Genomic DNA, 21,416 nt, shown 5'->3' on the forward strand with positions numbered 1-21,416 from the left:
TATTCTACACAGTGTTTTAAATACAAGTACTTTTTAACAGACAGTCATCTGTCTGCGCTTCAGCCAACCTAAATTTAATTTGGTGCTTATTGCAGAACCAATATAAACGGATTGGTACAGATTTGCTCTCTGTACTTGTAAGAATACAATAACTTATTGCACAGTAAAATAATAGGGATCCAGAGTCCAGCACTTAAGCGGTTAACAGTCACCAAACTAACCGATATCCTACCCAGACTCTTGCAGCTTTAATGTAAACCATAAACGTTATCGTGAGCTACGCTACATAGTGAACCATTGTCCGATAATGGAGGCAGCGCATCTTCGTGACATCACAGGAGTGACACAGCAGCCGTGAGCGAGGAGAGGAGGAGGATCTCTTCCCCAAAAGTTTGGTTTGCCCTTTGCTGGAGATGAGATTCAGTCCCAACAGGTCCACAGAGAGTCGACCAGAGCCGGGGGAGGAAACTTTGTGAGCGCTGAAATCTTCTGGATTCAAGATTGTCCGCGGGTCATGGACGGTTTGATTTAGGGGAAATTTGGCGGATTCCCGGAGTTGCGCGCTTGCAGCGGACCGTACTTCGCACTGCTGCGACTCCAGGCGGCTGTGAAGGAAACCATATCTGGTCAAAGTATTCGTTGCTGTCACCCAGCGGGACCAGCCGGCTATAAATAGCGCTGGAGGAGGTAGGGAAATTAATGCATATATTATACTGCGGGCAGCAAAGCAGTCAAATAAGTTAAGGTCACTTCTCCGTGTTAAAACCGTGAACCGGATTAGTTTAACATTTACTTAAAGTGGGAAAGTGGTTTTCTAGAAAAAATGAACACCAAATATAAGTTCCCTGTTTCTGTTTTTCATCATTTGGCTGCTGCAGGTTAAATATTAAACTGAAAGATGCAGATTGGGTGGGTTTTTTTATTTTTATTTTATTGTGATTGTATTTGGACCAATCATAACTACATCTTTTAATTTAATTTTTAAAGTTATTACAACTTTGCAGAAACAGGAGTTCCGAAGTATACAAAAGTTGCTGGTTTTCTGTGACCTCCACACATCCACTCTAGAAATAACTAAGCTGTGGAACTTCTGTTTGTCAGTCATTTTTATTTTATGAGCACAGCTCTTAATGGTGCTTCAGAAGTCTGCTGTTTACCTCCTGGTTTAGCCATGTATTATATTATTAGCTGGAGTATAACAGCACTCATTGGTGATATTACACTTAACAAAAACATTATGACACTTTGACCTCTGCAGAATGAACAAATGGCCTGACCCCAGGTCCAAGGTAGCAAGTGAGCTACTTGGTCTGGTATACAGATCATGATATATGACTCTGTGCTGGCCCCAAAGCAAAAAAACAAAAACAAAAGTGGCCACAGATGTCCTCAGCAAAATGAAGGATTATTTAACGTGTGGCCTTTAATGGTTTTGGTTGTATGCACACCTCAATGCCAGGTCTAAATCTACGAACCAAACTGTCTTTTCTTTGGAGTGCCAGTAATAAAACACGCCATCCTTTCCACAGAGCTTATTTTCTGCCACATGCATTGTGACATGTGGCTGAGTAAAGGAGAACAGTTGTCTCTCAGCTGTTGTCTGCTGGGACATTTCAGATATCTGTGCAATTTTTACAACTGCTATCTTTCCTTTAGATTGTGTGGCACAAAATTAGGGTTTAATTCTTCTACTTTCTCAAAAATGAGCAGAGTTAAGTGTGATTATTGTAGTTTTATTCCATTTCAGCATCAGACCTAGAACAAACTGAGCAGCTAAGATATGTTTGGGGTAATTTAATCAATTAAAATCACTTTTAATTTACTTTTTTAGATATGTAGAGTTATGCTTATATTTGAATGTGAATCTGTGAAGTAGTTATGCACAAAGATGTTGTGGAGGTCATTTCAGCAGCCTGTAGAAGATGGCAACAAAGGCTTCACGTACCATTTGTATGCTGTTTGAAAGCAGTTAACGAGGAGTTGCAAAAAGAAAAATCAAGTTACTTTAATATTGCTGCATGAGCTTATTTCTGTGATGAATATTTCAGTTTTCTTCACTCTGAGAGCATTTGTGAATATTGCAGAAATGTCTGCGTACTTCATGACTGAAAAAAAAATCTTGCCTTCACCCAGGAGTAGCTAACTTGTATACACACAGTTTTAAAAAGACTTTTATTCTGAAATCTTTTTATCTTCTGCTCTCAGTTAGTGAAAGGCTGTGCTCATGCAAGACCAGTTGCCCTCCCAAGGTTTTACACATATCTGACTTGATTAATTATCCCGTATCAGTGGGCTATTCTTAGACGCTTAAGGATTGGATAGGCCTGCTTTCAAGGGCAAGAGGCAAGTTAGATGTTTATGACTGCAGAGGGTACGTTCTGGTTCAGGTCATTTTTAGTTGTTTTGCTCTTTCTGCCCAGTGAATGTCCTGTAATGAAGCAGAGGCTTATAGAAATGTTCTAAATACAGGCAAGTGTCTGTTCGATATCATCAGAACAGGTTGCAGTCTTCCAGTGGGCTTGCAGTGCTATTTGGAGTGCAGCCCAGTTCTTCATCTCTGGTTTTGGAAACTTGTCTTGACATGGAGTGAAAAGAGAAAGCAGAACAAAAGAACAACACGCTTGACCCCGCTTTTTAGGATTAAAGCCAAAGCACACTTGGTGACATCGCTAAGATCAAAAAGATAAGCTTTCTTTCACATTTGTGCTCCTCAAAAACACAATTTTCTGCACTTTGAGCTCCAGCTCAATATTTTCTGCCTAATTTGAGATCATTCCCATCGCCTGATACAAGCTCAGTGAAGTTATAGTTAATGTTGTTATGTGGGCATCCATCGGTAGCAGCTCAACACTTGTCAGAGTCTGAACTACAGCTTTAAGGAACTTGGGGCTTAGTGACCGTGTGCGCGCCCAGTGTTTGGTGCTCTGGTCCACAAATGTTCCACTGCAGCTCATCCATTTTCAGTCATCTGGTCACAGAGCCAAGACAGAGTTCGAGAGCAAGATTTGGAATGAGTCTTCATAGCTGTTTGAGAAAGAAACAAGAGCAAGACACGTTTACGGACAGCATATTTGACCTATCCAACATTTATAAAGTTTTCAGGGCAACACTTGGAGAAAATAAGCAGATGATCAGCAGCAGAATATGTGCAAAATTACCAAGTGTCAAGCAAATAGGTGAAAACTTGTAAGCAAATCCAATTCAATCAGACAACTGTTTTTTGTCTAATTGAATCAAATTGAAATGGTGACAAATAAATGGAAAAATTCTTGCAGAGAAGAACAATAAAACACCTAGGAAGGCTTCAAAATATTTCTCCTTAAATAATAATTAACGGTGCAGTTTGTTCACCTGTCTGCATTTGTAAACTCATTCATATTTAGTATTAAGTCATTCAAAAACCTGCATAAAAGCTTAAAGATGCAGTTATATACCAGACTTGTCTTGGCTAGGAGCAGTTCCATCTAGCAATTCTGTTAACAGCTTAATTGTATATTTGCTGGCAGATGGGAATTGTTAGCTTTGAGAAGGCCTAGGTTAGCGCTTTTTATCTTTCCACTCTGTGCTAAGTTGTACTAACCTGCTGGCTGTAGCGTCATATTTAATCTAAAGATGTGAGTGTGGCACATGGAAACCTTTTGAGGACATGAAAATGAACACTCCAACAGCTCTCAAAAACTCTGTGACGATATAAGAGAAATGGAAAGAAGAACATTTAAAGCATTACCAGTGAAAATGTTTGACAAATTCTCATACATTTCTTTTGCACTCAATGAATTTCGTATTTTCAAGCCTTCTGTATTTCCGGACAGTTGCTTTCTGAGAAATCGGAGTAGTAGAGAAGAGATGACAAGCAGAGAAATATGATGTTTCACTTCTTTCCATGTTCATGACGTACTATTGTTTTCTAATTCTGCGAGCTATTAATCTCTCTTCACACTATTTACTTGTGCCTCTTTCAGGTGTAATTGCTTTCCCAAGAGGGCTACGGGCACTTGGCTGCCTTTGCTGTTATTTTACCCGAGGTGGGGGTCATTAAGGTCAGTTTGTCTTCTGAATTCCACTGTTAAAGCATTGTGTTGCTTTTCTCTGATCCTTCAAACCCACTGTTATTCCAACATTCATTTTAATTACTCACTTCTTGGTTGTTTCCATCCATAGATATAATCTAGGCTCCTGATCTCCTACAGTTTGCCTTTTTCATTTGGAGGCGTTGCTGAGGTGAGAGAACAGTTTGAATATGCCTCACATCCCAACACATCCCAAGAATAACAAAGAGCAAAGAGAATACAAGAAAATGATAAATACGGTTATGCTTTATTGCCACATATATTCCCTCAAACAATATAACTCTCAAATTGATTGCCATCATTGCTCATAATTGATGTGTAAATATTTTATTTCTGTTGTTTTCCAAGATATTGTACTCTTCTTTCCCCCCCAGGTGTGCTGTCCACAATGGCGCTTCTGAGGAAGGAGATGGAGAAGTACAGAGACATAGACGAGGACGAGCTGCTGAAGAAACTGTCAGAAGAAGAGTTGCAGCGGTTAGAGGATGAATTAGAGGAGCTGGATCCTGATGTAAGCTTATAACATTGAAGTCCATAAGGAGAAGCTATGTCAGTATGCTGGTATCAGTGGGGATTAATGGGGGCATACATGCTCAGCAGACAGCACGATGTAATGTATCACATTGTATATCACTGGAGCTGCAGTGTGCTTTCGTTTGAGTTGCTGTTAGCTGGTAATTTCTGTTTTTAAAATAACATAAATCTTAGTTTTTATAGTGGTAGTACAGTAGCAATTGTTAAAATATGTTTGAAGGAAAGGACTGAAAATAAAAGTCTACAAAGCCATGGCATTTATGGTCAGGAGTTTACATAAACTCATCATGGGAATGAATGTCGTGATACTTTTGAGCTTTTAATGATTTCTTTGAGACATTTTTTCCCAGGGTGCATTGATTATAACCAGGGGTGCACATAAGTGGTCCGCAGGTGCGCATTCGCTGTCAAAATAAAAGATGCGCACCAGATAAGAAGTTGCAACGCGTGTTTGCTTACATATAAAAGGTACTGTTTGTGTCCGCTAGAGTGGGATTTTCACGGCAAATTCTGCACCACATCTCTGTGCGTTCATCATTTGTTTAAAGCCAGCTCACCTCCTGCAACCACTTTTCTGAGAATATGCGGTTCTTTTGCGGTTCGGACTCCTTCTGACATTTCTTTGGAGGTGGAGGAACACCAAAGTAATTGCTTAAAGGAGCTTCTTCGACATCTTTAAGAGTTCTAAACAAATGTCTGTCCTCCTCCAGAAAATCTTATGTACGCAAACGTGCGTTGCAACATCTTATCTTGTGCGCGTCTTTTATTTTGACAGCGAATGCGCACCTGCGGACCACTTATGTGCACCCCTGATTATAACAGCATATATCTCTAATGACTTGTAAAAACAAGAATTGGGTGCACAAGCAGCAATTTATTTTGGATTTCCTCTGATCCACACCGGCAAAAGTATATACAAAATAAAATATACATACACTCACATTTTTTCATAAGCGGTGCTGAAGGTTCCATAGTCTCTTTTAAATTGACAAAGCCAAGGCCTACAACTGGTACTTTCTTTGCCAGCATAAAAAGGATTTGTTTCATAGCAGTTGTCTATTGCTCTGAGTGTTGGTCACTACTCAGAGCAATAGAAAAGAGTAGATTTGCACAGGTTGGGAAGGTCTCTTGGAGCCATTTCTAAACAAGTGCACATTCCAAGATGATTCAAAACAGTTATGCGCAAGCACATCTTGTCTGGATGTGTCACCACTTTGCCAAGGTCTGGAAGAAAACCCAAACTGTCACCCTCAGATGATGGTTGTTCAGGAAAAACCCCAAGTTCAAGGTTACCAGAAACCAGAAACTACTGGAATACCAACTGCACAGGGAAGCCAGTTTTTACATCGCCATGCCCTGAGAGGGTCCCACATGGACAAGTTAAAATCCCTCTTGGTAAAGGTTTTTTGGTCAGATTTGACAAAGATTGAGCTCTTTGGCCACAATGGCAACAGGCATGTTTGGAGAAGTAAAGATGAGGCTTTCAAACCTATGAACACTGTACCAACTCTCAAGCACGGTGGTGGTTGCATCATGCTCTGGGGCTGTTTTGCTGCTAGTGGTACTGTTACATTACTCAAATAGATGGAATTCTTCAACTTTACTCCACACTAGACTAAACATGGACAGAATTGGGTGTTCCAAATAAAACAGGTCAGCATTAATCTTCTTTAATGGCCTTCCCGAACCTCCAGCCTTAACCATGTTGAAAATGTTTGGGATAACCTGTAAAGCTGGTTCTGTGCCACAAAATGAGCCAAAATAAATGAGCTCCACCAATTTTGCTTAGAAGAATTTGATTAACATCTATTCCAGGTGCAACTTTCTAAGGGACGTTTAACCAAATATTAGTTGGGGTGTAATCCACACTTTTGACCTTGTGTGAATTAGAGAAAATCCTAAATGAATTAAATTCTTTATTCTTTATTTTTATGTTTTGAAGTCATTAAAGATAGATGCTGTATATTCATTCCACCCTGGAAAAATATCAATTCAAATAAATCATTTAGAGCATTTACCACAATGAGCTTATGCAAACTTTGGACCGCGACTGTATTAGAAGTTGCTGAGCGCAGATTAGATTCTCTGTGTAAAAGTATTACAACTAAACATGAAGGTCTTTTGTGTCTGCGGCAGGGTTTGATTCAGTAATACATGTAAAAATGGTGAAACAAACGAAAAACGAAGAGTGAAAGTGTGAAAAAGTAAAATACTAACCTTAAATTAATAACCTCTTGTTACTGTTTAGTCTTCCCTGTTATTCAAAGTATTTCTCCTTTTGTATTAAGTACAGCTAAAGCACTTATAATACTACATCAGCACTCGTGTTTATTCGCTGCTGCTTTTTATGATATGTTTATTTCTGCATTTGATTCTCGTCCACCGACAGACCACCGAGTAATAAATCAGGGGTCAAGGTGTGGACAGCTGCTGCAATAGCTGCCAGATGAATGTCTAACTCCTCATAAAGAGACCGGAGTCCCCCTCAGTGCCAAGGGGATGACTCGAAGGGTATAATGTGGAGTAGATATGTGTGTGTGTTTGTTAGCGAGGCTCATGCCAGCAGTGAGTGACTGCAGGGACTCGCTGACGTAAACAGAGGAAACAGAGAGAAGCAGTGCGTATGTCCTTACCTTGTTTGTGCCTGTTTATGAGGGTCACCTGTTACACAACAGTAAAGTGCCCATTTGCTCTGACTGTAACATTCCCAGCACGGTTTCCCACATCGGTTCCAGTAAACAGACTGAAAGTTTGCACGCATGTCTGCCATTATTGATTATTCAGCAACAATTACAAGAACATTTTGTGTTTTACAACACACAGTACTGCCTCACAAGTGTACTGACCCAAGCTTGCTTCATACTCAGTTGTTTGTGTGGATTAATACAAATCACACGTAGAAAAAGTTCCAATCAAAGTGAAAAGTTTGGCATAGATTAAACCATCAAAATGGCTCTGAGACTGCAACTTCCCATTTTCAAAAAGTTGTAGAGAGCCTGTAGCTACAGAATAGATGGATATTTTCCTGAGGAGGTGGAGGTGGTGTTTTGCTGGCAGGTATTATTGGATATGTTTATTAGAGCGTGAGAAAGTTGAAATCTGTGCTGATGTTTGTTTGCATTTGTTGCAGGTGGTCATTTTTATTTGCATTGTGCATTTTTATATGCTGGTATCTGAAATGAATCTTGATGTGTCATATATCTTGAAATGATATCGTCTCAGCTTCAGGCTCATAGACACATAGACACACGTATTGTACATGTGACTGTTAGTTGATGGGAGAGAAACAGAGGCCGACTCATGCTGTTAAAAATAAAATACTGGGACTGAGCGCTGTAATCTAAAGCTGATATAAGCTTTGTGTTGGTGATATCTTAGATTGTGCTGACTGCGCAAAGTGTCGGGTATGTTCGGTTGGGTTTTTTTTTTTTTTATTGCTGTACAACCAGATTATTATTTGGAAGCTCCTAATGTAAGGAGAGAGTCTGACTGAAGATGAATAACAGTGAGAAGCAAAAAGAGAAACAGACTTATAAAGAAAGGGAGGCCCCTAAGTGCTGAGAAGCAGATAAGATATGCAGCTATAAGTAGCACTTCTAAGAGCATGGTTTTGAATGTTGCTTTAGGTTCAAAATAACTTGGTGTGCACTAATGGTCTGGGAAATTTCTTGGTCCTGTGTTGAGCTAGAGGAGAGAGAGAGAATTATATGGTGTCATGCTGTCTAGGCCTGACATCATACAGTTCACTCAGCAGCTCATAAAACTTGTTACAGAAGAAAAAAATCAAAGTCATTTGTTCTTAGCTTTGTGTTTTGCTTCAAAATATTACAAGACTTAACTAAAAGAGAAGTTTGAACAAGATAAAGAAAATAAAACCACATAAGCACCTGTTCGAGACCACTTTAGCATGAGATAACTGCTGACAGAGACATAGGGAAACATAAACTAAGTGATCCGGTGCCAACACAGCTACTTACTGACTTTAATCCTAATATAAAGAAAGATATGCTATGCTGTGCTTGAAGGATGTGATTGAAAAGCCTGATTAGTGTAATTTTATCATAGACTTTGCACTGCCCTGCTTTTGCAGTCAAAGAAGCTGCCCTCTGTTGACCATTAGAAAGAATGCAGATGTAAGTCACTTCACTTTTCAGAAGCTACATACACCTTGACACCTCATGAGGTGAGATATGAGATACTTGGTTGGACTTAGTTAAAGCACTCAGAAATGCTTTAATTCTTTGTAGCTCAGATTCAACATGGTGCAGGAAACATTCCTCTGGGATTTTGGTCCATGTTTACACGATAGCATCACACAGTTGCTTCGGATTTGTTGTCGGCACATCACCGCAACCTGAAGATGCTCAATTGAGCTCGTGTGACTGTGGAGGCCATTTGTGTGCAGTGAGCTCACTGTCACTGAGATGGTTTGAACTTTATGACATGGAGCGTTAATGTTGCAGCAGCAAAAAATCTCATCATCTCACATCATCTCATCTGTTCTTAGCTGACAGCAGGTGTGGTCTTGTGCTATAAAGCAGAGATGACTGTGTGGGGAAAATCCCAGTCGATGAGTACTCACTGAAATATTCAGACCAGCCTATCTGGCAAAAAGAACAATGTTACATTCAAAGTCGCTCAAACCATCTTTGACTCCAGTTCTGGTGCTCGATTTAGACCTCACCAGGTAGTCTTGACCATGTCTGCATGATTGAGACCAAGTTGTTGCTATGTGATTGGCTTCTTAGCAGGGATAGCTCAGTAGGTAGAGTGGTGGCCCCATGATCGGAAGGTCGGGGGTTCGATTCCCCTGAACAGCTACCCTGAGGTACCCCTGAGCAAGGTACCGTCCCTACACACTGCTTCCCATGCGCCCAATGGCTGCCCACTGCTTCACTGAGTGAATGGGTTAAATGCAGAGAGGAATTTCCCCACGGGGATCAATAAAGTACATTTTCTTTCTTTCTTCTTTCTTGGAGCGTAATACAGTCTCTGCTACCAAGTTCTGTGGGAAAAAAAACGAAAACCTTTTTAACATGATAGAATAAGTAGAAAGGCACTTTGGGAAACTCAAGGATTCATTCTCTGGGGAATGAATGCTGAGTTACATTAGGCTGGATCGGAATTGTAAAGCAGGGAGCAAGTCTGGCTAAAAGCATCGAAAAATTCCTTCACACTTCACACATAGACTTCACACATAGACTGGTCAAATTAACAAAAGTATGGGTTATTTTTCCAACATGCAATACCAACATATTGTAAATGTTAATCCGTGTCTAGAATGCATTGTTGCCTGCTGGGATGCGCCAGAAGGACCAGACAAAGAAAGCACCAACAGGGACGTTTCAAAGAGACAACCTCCTGGCCCATCTGGAGAAACAGGCCAAAGAGCATCCTGACAAAGAAGACCTGGTGCCCTACACCGGGGAGAAGAGAGGTAGGAACTGGTGTGTTTAATAAAAATCAAGTTAATCAGGCAAATCTTTTCATGATTAATCTTTTTATTAAGATATTATTGTTATTATTATTAATAAATGAAAGCTGTTTAAAGCTTCCTTAAACATGATTTAAATGATGGTGTTACTTTGTAATTAAACAAATATCTCTGGACTCTTGGATGGATTTCAAAAAGGCAAATTGATCAGTGAAAACAGCCAACCTGTAGCTCAGGTGTTAACACTAAAACTCGGTTTATCAGAAATCCACAGCGTAGACACAGACTTGACTGGTGGTGAAGAACTTCAGCCATGTCAAACTCTTTAAACTCTGTAAAGTTTCTTTCTGTTTTTCTGACTTTTGTTACGTTCTGATTTGCTGGTGTTGTTGCTTTGGGACTCACTCCACTTGCCGCAGCATTTGCCGTGCCCTCAGCGGTGCCATGACATTTAACCAAGACAGGTCACACGTGACTTTCCAAAAACTGCTCTCACAACTCCTCTCACAGAGCCACGTGTTCATATGAGCATCAGAAAAAATGTCTGGCTGAAACTCGAGGAGCAAGCCACACAAATACAGACATAGCAAACCTATCGGTAAAGACATCTCTGGGCTTCTAGAGTCAGCCGCTTGTCAGGTGTGACATGAAAGCATACTCACCTCACACAGCTTGTGTAACAGAACTGATTTTGGCAACTGGACTGACCTTGTCTTACATGTCCTCACCTTAGACTGACAGTTACATTCAAATTCCATACTACTGTATGTACTGTATTCAGTACTAGTTATAGGTTCTAACAGGTTGATGGTCTTCACTGTTTTTGTAATTCACATTTACTTAGCTTTTGTTCTGTCTTTTTTATACATGACTTTCTATGACAAAAGAGTGAGCCTTTGTTAATGGTAGTAGCAATGAAAATGATTGCTGTGTTTCAGGAATAACAGAGTGACAGACAATCATTCATGTTCACATACACACCTACACCCGATTTAGAATGTCCAATTAACCTAACATGGGAGGACCGCAGGAGGAAGCCAGAGTATCCAAGGAGAACCCACACAGGCACAGAGAGAACATGCTAACGTCACACAGAAACACCCCGACTGTCTAGTGGATTTGACACACCTCGCTGTGAGGGGACAATCCAAAGTTGTTTATGCCATTATTTTAAGAAATAAAACAATATATCACAGAGTTATCATAGATTTTTTTTAAATTATTATTTTCTTACTAGTTTTTAATTTTACTTCATTTTGACTTTTTGTTAATTCTGTTTAGTTTCAGTTTGTTTCCAGAGTGGGTTTGCTTGTTTCAGTTTAGCTTTTATTGTTTGAAAATGTTTAGCTTTCATTCGTTTCAATCTTTAATTCTTATTATTTCATTTACGGCAAACGCCAGAGGCAAGAACTGTGAAAAATGAGTGTAGATACAATATAAATACAAACCTTTCGACTTTTTGGCCTCAATAGAAGCATTCATCAAATCCTCATCAGGCAGTTTATAATAAATGACAAGGAAAACACATTTCATCTGTAATTGTATTTTAGTTTAGTTTTCCAAATTCACAAAATCTTTTCCATCAGTTTTATTTTTTTCCAAAGGTGTAGTTTTGTTTGTTTTTTCATTTTAGTTCACAAAAATATGTGTTCATGCCTAGTTTCAGTTTTTATTACTTTAGTTTTTAGTTATATTTTTAACTTTAATAACCTCAATACACAGCAGTTCAACAAATTCAACCTTAGAGAGAAATTCAGTGCATATACTATGAAGCTGCATTTCCACTACATGCGGTCACACCACACAGAATGTATAGAAATTTTGGGTAATTTTGAGAAAAAATGCTACTTAAGAAGCAAATCTGTAGCCATAGAGGTCCCTAAATTGACAAAAATCCAGGAAAAAACTGGAGTCTGTCAAATGTAACTTGTAAGCTAAATGCTAAATTAAAGTTACTGATAATTGTCATTGTAATAGTAGTGCTTGCAGTCACTTACTTTGCATAAAATATATCCCCTCATATTGCAGGGAAAGCCTGGGTGCCTAAAACAAGAGTGGATCCAATCATAGAGTCTGTGACTCTGGAGCCGGAGTTAGAAGAAGCCCTGTCCAGTGCTACCGATGCTGAACTCTGTGATATTGCAGGTAACTATCACACAACATCTCTCTGTAGGCTAATTTTTCCAAGAAAATGAACAAATAAAAGTACTTAAGTTTAATTGGATTTTACGTCTGCACATGTAGCTGAACTGTAACTTTTCTCCATTTCAAGAGTTGTTTCTATATATTTCTATATGAAGGTTTTAGGCATGCTCTCACTAATGAATGTAAGTAGACTACCATAGGTGTAACTAGCCCTTGTTAATCTAACTTTCACTCATTTCCTCTAGCACTCCTTTCATCTTCATTCCACTCTTACCGTTCAACTCTTCATCATCATCATCCGTACCTTCATTTTCTGGATCTTTCTATCTATTAGTTCATCACCGTCCAGGGTATCTGTACGCTGCACATAGTCCTGCATGGAACAACACTGGTCTTCTGTGACATTTGTGCTTTTTGTTTTACTTTGTAGTCGTATTGTTGCATGTGCGGACCGTGCATTGTATTTAACAAAAAACTTGGTTCATGCAGGGCGAGTGGACCTGCTGGTACATTTTTTTGCATAGTGGGGAAGGACGATGTAAGCTACATCACAAAAAATTGTAAAAATGATATTAATGACGATGTAGAAAACACCCAGTGTTTTATCAGCTTACAGCTTGCAGGTGGCGGCAGTTGGGAATGTAAGTGCATGACACCGCTATAGCAGGTATGATGTGATATGACGCAGCTCTGCTTTACACACTGCAGTTATTGTCATTTGCTGGATTTTGTCTGAATAGTGTTTGAAGTTATTTTTCTTTGCCTTAAAATATAAAATAATAACTTTTTCGATGTCCATACCATCAGGAGAAACTCGAGCTGCCATTAAAACAGTGTTGCTGATGTTTCAGGGTTTTTTCTGTCTGTTTTGTTTCTTTGTTTTTAGCCTGCCTGAGTTATTGCAGTCAATGTGCTGAACTTATTATATTAATGATGACAGTGAGTTGACTTTGTGGGAAGTATACTTACTTATACCATGTAAACACATTTAGTTTTAACCACTGTCAGAGTAATTACAAGACGATGCATACTTCATGTGTGACAAAAATATTATCCAACCCTGCTGCTGTTAGAAGACGGAGATTTAAAATGAGAAATGCTCGTGGTGAACAAGCCTCTTAGCTTGTTGCAATACACGCACTTCACTGCATTCAGTAATCGAATAAACAGTCAGATACTCTCAATCTCTCTGACAAAGAAACAAGGCAAAGACTCTCTGTTAATTGTGTCCTCAGAGTAACTGCTTGGCTGGAAACATATTTCAGATTTCCTGCTGCCAGAGCACATCATAGATTTTTTTTGCCTTGGCTGGCTGATATCTCATTATTTTTTTTATAACAAATAAAGTATATTGCACATTGATTTGGCTTCGGCCTGCTAAGAGCAGAAGGTCAGCTGTGGTTGCAGAAGTCAAAGCCAGTACACGGGAGCTGAATCCATACAGTGTGCAGGTTTTTTTCTTTCTTTTTTTTTTTTCCTCATGCTTGCCTTGATTGCGATGCTGAAAGCGACTGGTGCATGGTGGTCTGGTCTAAGGTTGCAAGCCAATCAATAAGTCCACTCAGTGTCAGCACTGCTCTCTTGCTTTCTCTTTCTCGATCCTTTTTTTTTCTCAAATGTTCATTCTTCAGTCTCCTTCTCTTCTTCCAGCCATCCTGGGCATGCACACGCTGATGAGTAACCAGCAGTACTATGAAGCCCTGGCCAGCAGCACTATAGTCAACAAGCAAGGCCTTAACAGTATGTGAAACACATACACGCTTGCACTCACCTACCGAAATGTATACTACTGGACACAAGTACACATGAATTATAGGGACTTTCGAGGAACAAGTAAAAGTACTCTAAAATAAAGCAGATCACTCAACTAGTACCAAAAAAATTGCATCATTTAAGAAAAATGCTGCAGTTGGATTGGAATAAAGTGTGATCTCATGTTTGCAGAATGTTTATTTTACCAAAAACAGTGTATGCTCATATTTTTTCTGTTTTGCACTTGATACATGCACAAATAATGTAAAACAGGTTAAAGTAAAATAGATAGGTAGATAAAAGAGTATAAGCACACATACATTTTGCTATTATCCTGCCAGGAATACACTATCGCTGGTTCATCTGTTTGCACTTCATGTTATGCTACATCGTGTAAACGATTGAATTGTGGGATTACTTTTAGCTCTCCTTCACAGGTTAATGAGCTATTGTTTATCTTGTGTGGTGGCTCATCCTATAGTTACACTTCCAGCTCTAAACAGAGACTGAGCATCTCACATCCAAATATGACTACCTTATAAAGCAACCCACAGTCTCCTGCTGAAGTTGTCACTCTGTTTTGAGTAGTGATACAGAGGAGGGCACAAAAACCCTTTTTACAAAAGCATTGGTCCATATTAACCTTAATGACTGAATCTCAGAGATTTGCAATCCATTACTAAAGTAGGTGCACATTTCTCGTGCTGGTAAACCAAACGGATTCTAGTTTTTCCGTATTTTAGATCTTCTGCTGCAGAGCACTTACAACGAGGTACTCTGTGCAGCTTTTGCAAAGTATAAAAAATATCATTTTGAAAATCTCCTGAGGTTATTGTAGCCAAATACTAATACTCTGCCTGTACTGTGCTCTGCAAAAAACTATCGTTGGAAGTACGCTTAATCACCTTCTTAAGATTGATACCAATCCCCTGTCAGTAAAATAAATGTGAAGCTACACAGATGTTTAGCCTGGATTACCATAAAAAAGGGGGCAAGCATGGAGAAGAAGAACAGCATTTCTGAACCAGCAGAGTACTCCACGACCAAAAGCAACACTGAATGTGGAAAACTATACTTTCACCAAATAAATGTGTTCTCTTTGCTTGACACAAGCAAAGTCTCAAGCAATCATCCAGAAAATGCTGTTTACAGTGTTTAGAGTCGCAGATTCAGAAATTGAGTCAACTACTTAATGGAGAGGTTATTTTTTGTGCTGCTTTTGAAATGAGATTTAGTCCAATCAGACCCTGAGTAAAGCAAATTTATCCATCAGCAGTCTGATTTTGTAAATATATTTTTATATTATACGTGTGTTGCACCCCAGGTGTGATCCAGTGTACCCAGTACAAGCCAGTCCCTGATGAGGAGCCCAACTCCACTGATGTAGAGGAAACTCTGTTGAGAGTAAAGAGGAATGATCCCGACCTGGTAGAAGTCAACCTCAATAACATCAAGGTAAGAATGCTGGGTTGTGTTAAAAAAAAAAGAAAAAAAAAGAGAGAGACAGTGCAGGTTTAATAATCTATATCTATTATAAAAATTATATTTAAATTTGGATGTATATTGGATTTGGTTTCAAGTTTTATACATAGACTTCAAGCATTTGTTTCTTTATGAATCACAGCAATTAATATTTTTTTTTACTGTTTATGACAAGGGAAAATGCAAAAATACATAGAAATAAGTTTTTCCAACATTTAATTTTTTGTTTTTCTGCACCCAGAATATTCCTATCCCAACTCTGAAGGCATATGCCGAGGCTCTGATGAAGAACACAGTGGTGGAGAGGTTCAGTATTGTAGGAACAAGGAGCAATGACCCTGTAGCATTTGTAAGTCTAATGCTTTTCAACCTAACTTGCTTTTTTTTTCAGTTCTCTTCCCTTTTTATCTTAACAGCTTCCCAGTTTTTCACTTTTTATCATTAATGGGGATGAGTCCTATTTTGACAAACAATATGAAGATTAAAATAAACAAAGTTCCTCCTAAACAGATCAAAATACACCAAGAGGGTAAAAAAGCAGGGCGTAAACAAAAAGAAGAAAAAGCTCTGCAGAACAAGAGCAAGATATCCAAACTCAAGGCAACAAGGAAAATTCGTCCCAACAATACAGAAAAGAAATGTGACGCAAATAGGAGTACATGTGGAGTCAAGCAGATGATCAGACAAAGGGAAAATGGTAAATGGCTTGCATTTGTATAGCGCCTTACTCAGTCCCTAAGGACCCCAAAGTGCTTTACACTACATTCAGTCATTCACACACACAGGCAATGGCAAGCTACATTGTAGCCCCAGCTGCCCTGGGGCGCACTGACAGAGGCGAGGCTGCCGGACACAGGCGCCACCGGGCCCTCTGACCACCACCAGTAGGCAAACACGGGGTTAGTATCTTGCCTAAGGATATTTGGCATGCAGCCACCTGAGCTACAGCCACCCCCCCAAAAAAAAGAAAAGACTTGCATATACTCAGTGGCCAGATTTTAGAATGAGACATAGGTGGACATAAGTGGCAGATAGCACAGTGGAAGGAACTCGGATAGGCGAAGACACAGATGGAAACAAGCAGGAAATGAGAAGAAAAACAAAGACAGGAAGTGAGGGCACAGATGACGCACAAGGAATAGCAGTTACCAAAATGAAGCAGGAGATGGAAACAAGCAAGACGAGGGAACTAACACAGACAAAACAGAGACTAAGAGTAGGAAACAGTGGAGACATTTGTACAATATGAACAGAAGAAAAACCAAATCAAAATCAAAACGGGGACCAAACCACAACGAAAGCCTGACAAGAGCAGCCTGGCTTCAAAGCTGCTCCTGAATACAAAGTGCTGTGTGTTTTCTCAGGCCCTGGCAGAGATGTTGAAAGTTAACACGATGCTCAAGAGTCTGAACGTTGAGTCCAACTTCATAACAGGGACTGGAATCCTGGCCCTCATAGAGTCGCTGCAGAATAACACCACACTACTGGAGCTCAAGATAGACAATCAGGTAAAAGCTCACACCCTCCATAGAGTACAGACAGATTTAAACACACTGGAACAGTATGTATGTGTCATGCAGTGTACACAGTTCATCATTGCCACTTTGGTCTAATGCTCGCTGATTGCATTGCAATGTCTCATATGCCATAGTTGGACATCTGTGACTCATTGCCCACTAATGCCTACTTTTATTTCTCTCCTTGTTCTTGGCCCTTTCTTTTTTGCTTTTCAAGTCCAGTTATTGATTGAAATCAACTTTTTTTTTTTTTTTTAAACCCTCAATCCCACCACTGATTTTTTTTTTTTTTTTTTGCCTTTAATCATCTACTCCTCTCTCGTCTTCCTCTCTCCACCATCCTTTCCTGCACTCTCTGTGAACTCCAGAGTCAGCCCTTAGGCAACAAAGTGGAGATGGAAATAGCCAACATGCTGGAGAAAAACACCACATTGCTGAAGTTTGGGTATCATTTCACCCAGCAGGGTCCACGCCTCCGGGGCTCCAATGCCATGATGAACAACAATGACCTGGGTGGGTACACACACCTGCATGATCACTGTATGGATGTGGCATTAGGTCTTGAACTGACAGAACGTCAAGTAAATACTCAAGTAATATTATTTTCATTCTTTTAGTTATGTCTTTTTGTAATGTTTCATTTGGCAGAGTTAGACGTTAGTATGGGCACGAGTGCACTTTATCATCACTATATCTCCTTGAGTTCTACTTCAATCAGAGGCTAATAGAAGAATGAGAGTGATATCATCAGTTGGTTACTCAGTAGAGCTGCCAAACAGCCTCAGCCAATCATAACAGTACCTTCCTGAGTTATGACCTCAGCACTAAGAAAAGCCTGTGAGCGTGAGAGAGAACATAATGAAGCGAGTGAGTGGAGTGTTTCCTGTCATGCACAAATTTTACCAGTAATTGTTGTGTTTGCTGACCTGATTTCCAACTTTTTTCCCCCAAAATATTTACTTTGTACAACAAACTAGGGCAGAATAAATCCTCTCTGACTCGATTGCTGTAACATTCACGCTACAGAATGTAGCTTCAAAACTAAATTAGATGTGGATATGATTTTGTTTGTGTTTTGTTTTAAATGGTCTTACTATCTTCTTGTATTTTGTGTATATATATAATGTTCAAAACCACTTTACATCATTTATGATGCTTTCTCTTCCCCACGTCATCTTTAAGCCCGGGTCGTCAGGTCGGAGACAGACGGCTCTTTCACCCTCACTCTATCTGTCCCTGAGCTGGAGAGGGCCTTTGGGAAAAAGTTCAAGTCTAAGACTAAGTAAAAAAAAAAAAAAGTACAGTACAGTCACACACTGTATGACCGCTCAGCCTTGCCTTTCTGCTGCCAACATCTCCCGGTTCTTTTCCGGACTACCGGAAGCTCTGCTGCCTTCTGTCATACTCTTCTGAGAGTTTCTATTGCTTGTCCACATCTTCACTCTTTTAATCATCTCTAGCTTACGGAGACTGCTCTTTAGTCCCACGGCATTCCTGAAATAGTGCAAAAATCTTGCAATTCTGGAAACATGTAGATGAGATAACTACCTGTATAAAAAAAGAAAGAATCTCATAGCACAGAATTTGACTTTGAAATTATGCTGTATTTTTCTATACTGACTTTGAGTGATTAGTCTTTGGTCTTTCTGCTCTTTTCATCTGCATTTTTGGAGGAATTTGGTTCCTCCTGTTTTTTCACTCCTTTCCAAAGCCCCAAAAGTGGACCCACAGGACTCTCATGGAGTCTCTGATCACCTTTTAGTAATTAGTTTCTGGTTGTTGAACATGCATTATCACGTGATCTTGAGACAGAATTTTCTTCAGAGCTGAACATATATTCTGTTTTATTGTGCACAATAACCACAAAGTAATCACGTTTAAGAAGACGCTGTCCTGTTCTTTCCACTTGCTTATGTTTGTCCTGTGTATTTATTCACAAAGAACTCTTCTTACACGTTGCAGCCACCAATTTGTTGTGATGTTCTTTTTGCCTTGCTTTTTTTGTCAGCTATCTTGCTTCCTGTCAGTTAAAGAGGTCAGCTTTGCTGTGCTGTTGCTTAAGATGATGAGGTTGATGTTGTCTTTCATCTTTCTTTCTCCTGTAACCTTCCATTTTCCCTCTGTCTACAGTAAGAAAGAGAAGGCTTGAAGGAGGACCCATTTTCCCAAAGTGTCGGACAAATGTGTAGAAACCAGGGCTACCTTCAACTCCTGCCATCTGTCACCCCCTTCCACTCTATCAGGTTCAATTGTTTTGGTTTCAGAGACAGTGTCTGAACTTTTTCACTCACAGACTTTTACTTAGTAAATGTTAAATGATCCATTTGGATTAATTAACAGATCCTTCTGAGTTTCCAGTGCATGCAACAACAAAAAAAGTGACATTAATATTATTACTTTGTGCTCTGAAGTTTGCATTTTGACATATTTTCTAGGCTTGGACAGCTATAACTGCAGCTTTTTGTACAAACCAACTCCTACTCTGTAATTTTGAGTCTTTCAATGCTTCCTCAGTGAAGGGCTTAAGGTCTGGTTTTGAATGTGGTCCCATATGAAAAGTGATGGGCAACTTTTAGCAGTCTGCTGAGTTGAATTTTAATAGTTATTATTATTATTATTATTATTATTATTACTACTGTGCTGTAAATGACTGGTGTTGTCACTACTGCTGTTGCTTCCAGGACACCTTACAAGACTACGAATTTCTGCCATGTCAGATTATTCATTTAAATTGAATTGAGAAAAAAAATGAACATCTGGTTTTGCCCCCATCTTCTGATGTTTTTCTCTTTTCATTTTTCAGTGTGAAAAAAAGTATTTAGTGACTCATTTCGATACTGAGCTACACAGATTCTTGAGCAATTTACAAATGGCTGTATAAACCTGGCAACTGTGAGATTTGTCACTACATACGTATTTATTGAAACAGACCTGGGAAAGAGTCAGAAGCCATTCATATGACTTGGTTTGATTATGCTGGATAATCAAATAACCAGTAGTAAAAACGTTGCTGTAAAAGAAAATGTACTGTCAAATTACACTGTGACGTTATCCAGTGTTTATATTAGCACTCGCTGCCTGTTAATGTGCAATATTCAAATGCCAGTGTAATGTGCTTTATATTTTCCTTTAAATATCCAGCGAATACGGCACTGTTATATAGAAGTGTTTACAGCAGCGGCATTGTAAGAGCGCCAGAGAGAGAGAGAGAGAGACAAGAAGCTCAACAAATTCTGAGAGAAATTCCCAAAACTAAAGATGGTGTTAGAAAAAAAACTCCCAGAGAGTAAAAAGCTTTTGAAAAACTTTGTGATGGGACAAAATCTGCAAAGAAATGTAACAATTTTAAACATAATTTGATGAGATTCTTTACATGCAGTTTTTTAGAATAAATGTTACATAGCTGCCGAGTGGCAAGAGGGTTTTTGCTTACAGTCACCAGATTATATTAACCCAAGCAACTTGTGAATATTTGAATGGATTTGTTTTACACTTTCAGCCAGGTCTGGTTTGTTGATTGTTTGTGTTGATTTGTATTTACTGGAGCTACAATGTGTGTTTTAGTATGAAATGACTTTTTTACTACAGGTTTCACATTAATCCCTAAATCCAGGTTTGTTGTATTTTTGTATGCAGGAAACCTTTCATGTCTTTGCAGCTTTCAGACTATAACAATCCCCCTTATTCGTATGAAAAACAGACTATTTACAAGCATGTCTGGCTATGACAGGTACTGCAAATCAGAGATATGGTATTGCACCGTAATCCTTTGGAGATCAAAATGAAATGGTTCTCATCATAGGCCAAAAAAACACCCGAATAAATGTTGATTTTATGCTGCTGTATACTTTGGAGCAGATAGCGGGATTTCTCATAACTTTAAAAATCAGCAGTGCAATGAGGGAAAAGTAGAGTTAGCTGTTATATAAGCAGGAATTAGAACAGTTCCAGTAGAAATCACAGGATGGTTTGTTAGCTTTTATTAGCTGTCGATGAATTATTTGTTTTAGGAAACGTTTATGTCTTCCTAATGTGAACAACTCTTGCTCAAAATTCTGATTGCATGTTTAAGGGCTAATAACACATTCAGTGTTATTATTTATCACCACTTTGTTACTGACACTGTCAGTAACAATGTCCAGTGAATGGTCGATATCTTCATTATAAAGATGAAGAATTGAAAGCTAAAAGTGAAAGAGGACTCTGCTCTCACAGTCTCTGTGTGTCATGTTCTTTTCTCCTGTGTAGGGCTTTTTTCATATTGTACTGCTTGACTCGGTTTTTTCATAGATAGTTCACATTTTTTTGTTCTGTTTTATGAATTAAATAAAGCTTGAAAATTGTCTTTGTTTATACACCTTCAGCACATTTGATACAAAGACCGCAGGGCCCACAGTGCCACTCTGTGGCGAAAGAGAAGAATTACACCAAGCTGGTGAAGCTTTCCATCCCTCTTGGCTCTCTTGGCTACGGTCCTCAATG

At 39.2% G+C, this 21,416-nt stretch overlaps 1 protein-coding gene across 2 annotated transcripts; it reads left to right on the forward strand.

Annotated features, from left to right (window-relative positions):
* The first annotated feature begins 359 nt into the window (after window positions 1–359).
* tmod1 (tropomodulin 1) lies at window positions 360–21,278 on the forward strand. Of its 2 annotated transcripts, XM_023152227.2 has the most exons (13): window positions 360–687; window positions 3,963–4,040; window positions 4,162–4,221; window positions 4,445–4,581; window positions 9,885–10,041; window positions 12,067–12,183; window positions 13,834–13,923; window positions 15,260–15,390; window positions 15,659–15,766; window positions 16,782–16,925; window positions 17,303–17,447; window positions 18,117–18,216; window positions 19,065–21,278. In XM_023152227.2, exons 4-13 carry the CDS (start codon window positions 4,459–4,461, stop codon window positions 19,081–19,083), a joined length of 1,134 nt encoding a protein of 377 aa, XP_023007995.1. In that variant the 5' UTR covers window positions 360–687; window positions 3,963–4,040; window positions 4,162–4,221; window positions 4,445–4,458; the 3' UTR covers window positions 19,084–21,278. The 2 variants fall into 2 exon arrangements, with proteins under 2 accessions (XP_023007995.1, XP_004539244.1); XM_004539187.5 differs by lacking the exon at window positions 18,117–18,216 and having other exon boundaries at window positions 362–687.
* The last annotated feature ends 138 nt before the right edge of the window (window positions 21,279–21,416 follow it).

The sequence above is a fragment of the Maylandia zebra genome, linkage group LG6 (assembly GCF_041146795.1).
Source record: "Maylandia zebra isolate NMK-2024a linkage group LG6, Mzebra_GT3a, whole genome shotgun sequence".
NCBI classification, from domain to species: Eukaryota; Metazoa; Chordata; class Actinopteri; order Cichliformes; family Cichlidae; genus Maylandia; species Maylandia zebra.